General features: G+C 46.4%; 1 protein-coding gene across 1 annotated transcript; it reads left to right on the forward strand.

The window, feature by feature from the left end:
• Positions 1 to 1,207: 1,207 nt before the first annotated feature.
• On the forward strand, positions 1,208 to 2,070 carry LOC136453197 (uncharacterized). Its single transcript, XM_066453781.1, has 2 exons — positions 1,208 to 1,481; positions 1,598 to 2,070. Exons 1-2 carry the CDS (start codon positions 1,292 to 1,294, stop codon positions 1,798 to 1,800), a joined length of 393 nt encoding a protein of 130 aa, XP_066309878.1. The 5' UTR covers positions 1,208 to 1,291; the 3' UTR covers positions 1,801 to 2,070.
• The last annotated feature ends 345 nt before the right edge of the window (positions 2,071 to 2,415 follow it).

Here is a 2,415-nt window from a genome sequence, read left to right on the forward strand (position 1 = left end):
GTTAAAATAATATAATTTAGAGCATGTTTGTTTCCCTTTGTCGTGCTGGACCAAATAAAGGGACTTTAAGATAGGTTAAGAGAGAATATAACATAACATTACTAATCCATTTAATTCAGGTTTGTGTAGACAATACCACCCGCGTGATCAAAGCGGATTGCTTGATTAATGGCAGCTAACGGCTATTTGAAAAATGAGTCTGAATCCAAAATACAATTTACAGTACCTGCCAAATTTTATTTAATGCAAATTTGTCTTTATGTCCCCTTCCCTAAATCATTTTCATTTAGCTACAACTTTAAATGCTTCTATACACTAAATTTTATGAAGAAGGGAGTATAAACCAGAGGGAAGCAAGCTATACCTTATTTGGTAACCTAATAACATATTTAAAAATATTTGGAGGTGTGATTTCTTAGGAAAAGACAATATTGGATCTCATCGGCTGTACCTTTTCTGGTTGCAGCCTTACTGCGCGCATCACGCATGCCGCTGTGGAGGAGCAGTGAATATGTGCGCGCAGCTGCCGCAGATGCATGCCCAAATAAGCTCCTCCAAAGTAGTTTATGGATTTTTGTCATATATAAGCTGGGTACCTAGCTTATATAATTCGGATTGTTTGGCAACCCATTTACTGATTTACCTTCGGGCTTATAAACCAGCACATATTTTATAAATGAAGGGGGTAAAAAAAAACACGGCTTTAATAAAACAGAGCGAGCCAGAGCTTTTAGACACTTTTGCAGATCGGGTCTTTTCACGTTCAAATACAAAACTCCAAACTTTTCTCACCAGAATGGGTAACACTCACAAACGTCGCTAACTCCTCTTAATGCATCCACAGGGTGCATAGGGCAAATACGAAGGTAACTAAGATCGTTGCTCAGTCAAAATCATTCTGCTGCATGGATATAAGAGAATATTCCAAATGAGCTCCATTGGAATCATAAACGGGGCGGATTGGTCCCGGCCAAATTGCAATAGAGACGCCGGCTAAAAAAATGTGCTGTGACGACATGTCCACAGCAGCGTCATCGATTCACCCGTCCGTTGGCCGTCCTTGCGACATGTCCAAGGCCATACGTCTCTGACACTTGTAGCTTCTTCGATCGATTCGTCACGTACTACATGCATCTTATCAGCTACCGCATTCGCCGAGCTATAAGAAGGCGCGAAGCATACTCTTTGCGACACCAAGCCATCCAAGCAGTAAAGCATAGCTCGAGCTCAATTCTTCTACACAAAATCTATCTGCTGCTTGCACGGTTGAAGCGGCAGCACTCGCAATATAATGGTGAACCATGGCGCTGCCACCCTCCTCCTGATCGTGTCCCTCCTCGTGGCAGTCGCCCTGTCCGGGGCTGACGCAAGGCTCACCGCCGTGCGCCACAACGAGGCAGCGGCCCTCCGTGGGGCCAAGGCCAACGCGAGGCTCACCGGGCGCATCACAAGGTTCACCGTGCGCCGCGACGCACAAGGAGGTATGCAGCTACATACTCCGACCCGTCGTCCAAGCAATAATCCGGCATGAAATGCATACGCCGCCCGTGCGTCGCCGTTGTTTGAGCGTGCGTGCCGAATGAATGAAATGTCACAGGTGACGTGTTGGTGGCGAAGGCTGCGCCGGTGCCGGAGCTGACATGCACCAATGTGCACGGAGTGCAGGCGGGCGAGACGTGCTTTTCCGTGGGGCAGGGCGCGGGGCTGACCCAAGAGCAGTTCCTCGGCTTCAACCCCAACATCAACTGCGAGAAGATATTTGTCGGCCAGTGGGTCTGCCTTCAAGCCACATCCGCTTGAGCGCCTGCATGCCTAGCTTAATTTGCGCTGCCCTGGTCCCTACGTCGCGACGATGAGTCGTGCTATGGTGGTTTCGTTCCCCTCCATGTATGAGCGAAGTTTTTTTTTCTCGAATGACGTATGAGTGAAGTTGCTGATCATATAGGGTCGGTATGTTATCTGTCGCACTTTTCAGTATTCTCTGTCGCACTTTTCAGTATTCCACAGTGATGCGTGTCACTCTGTCCCCGCAACACATTTTTCATAAAAAAAATTGATTTCACCGGTTTGCTCTCATGTAGTCATGTGTTCGAAATGTACCATGCGTTCGTGTGTTCTTCATTTCGTCCATCGTATTGCTGATGAGAAGAGTTGGTATGCTTTGGACTCCGCTAATTCAACCGCCACCGGCCTAAAACGCCTCCTTGCGGTCACACATTTTGATGATTGTACAAATTTGGATCCCTAATTAATAACCACGAGAAAATACGCCTTAGAGCATCCAAGAGTTTCCAAAACTAATTCTCAATCTAGATTTTTTAGCAAGATTGAAAAAACTGCTCTCCAACAACTTCCAATCTTTCGGCACTTGGAAAAATCGATCCACCAATCACGCGGAAATATATGCGATCGACA

Source organism: Miscanthus floridulus, chromosome 5 (genome assembly GCF_019320115.1).
Source record: "Miscanthus floridulus cultivar M001 chromosome 5, ASM1932011v1, whole genome shotgun sequence".
Taxonomy (NCBI): Eukaryota; Viridiplantae; Streptophyta; class Magnoliopsida; order Poales; family Poaceae; genus Miscanthus; species Miscanthus floridulus.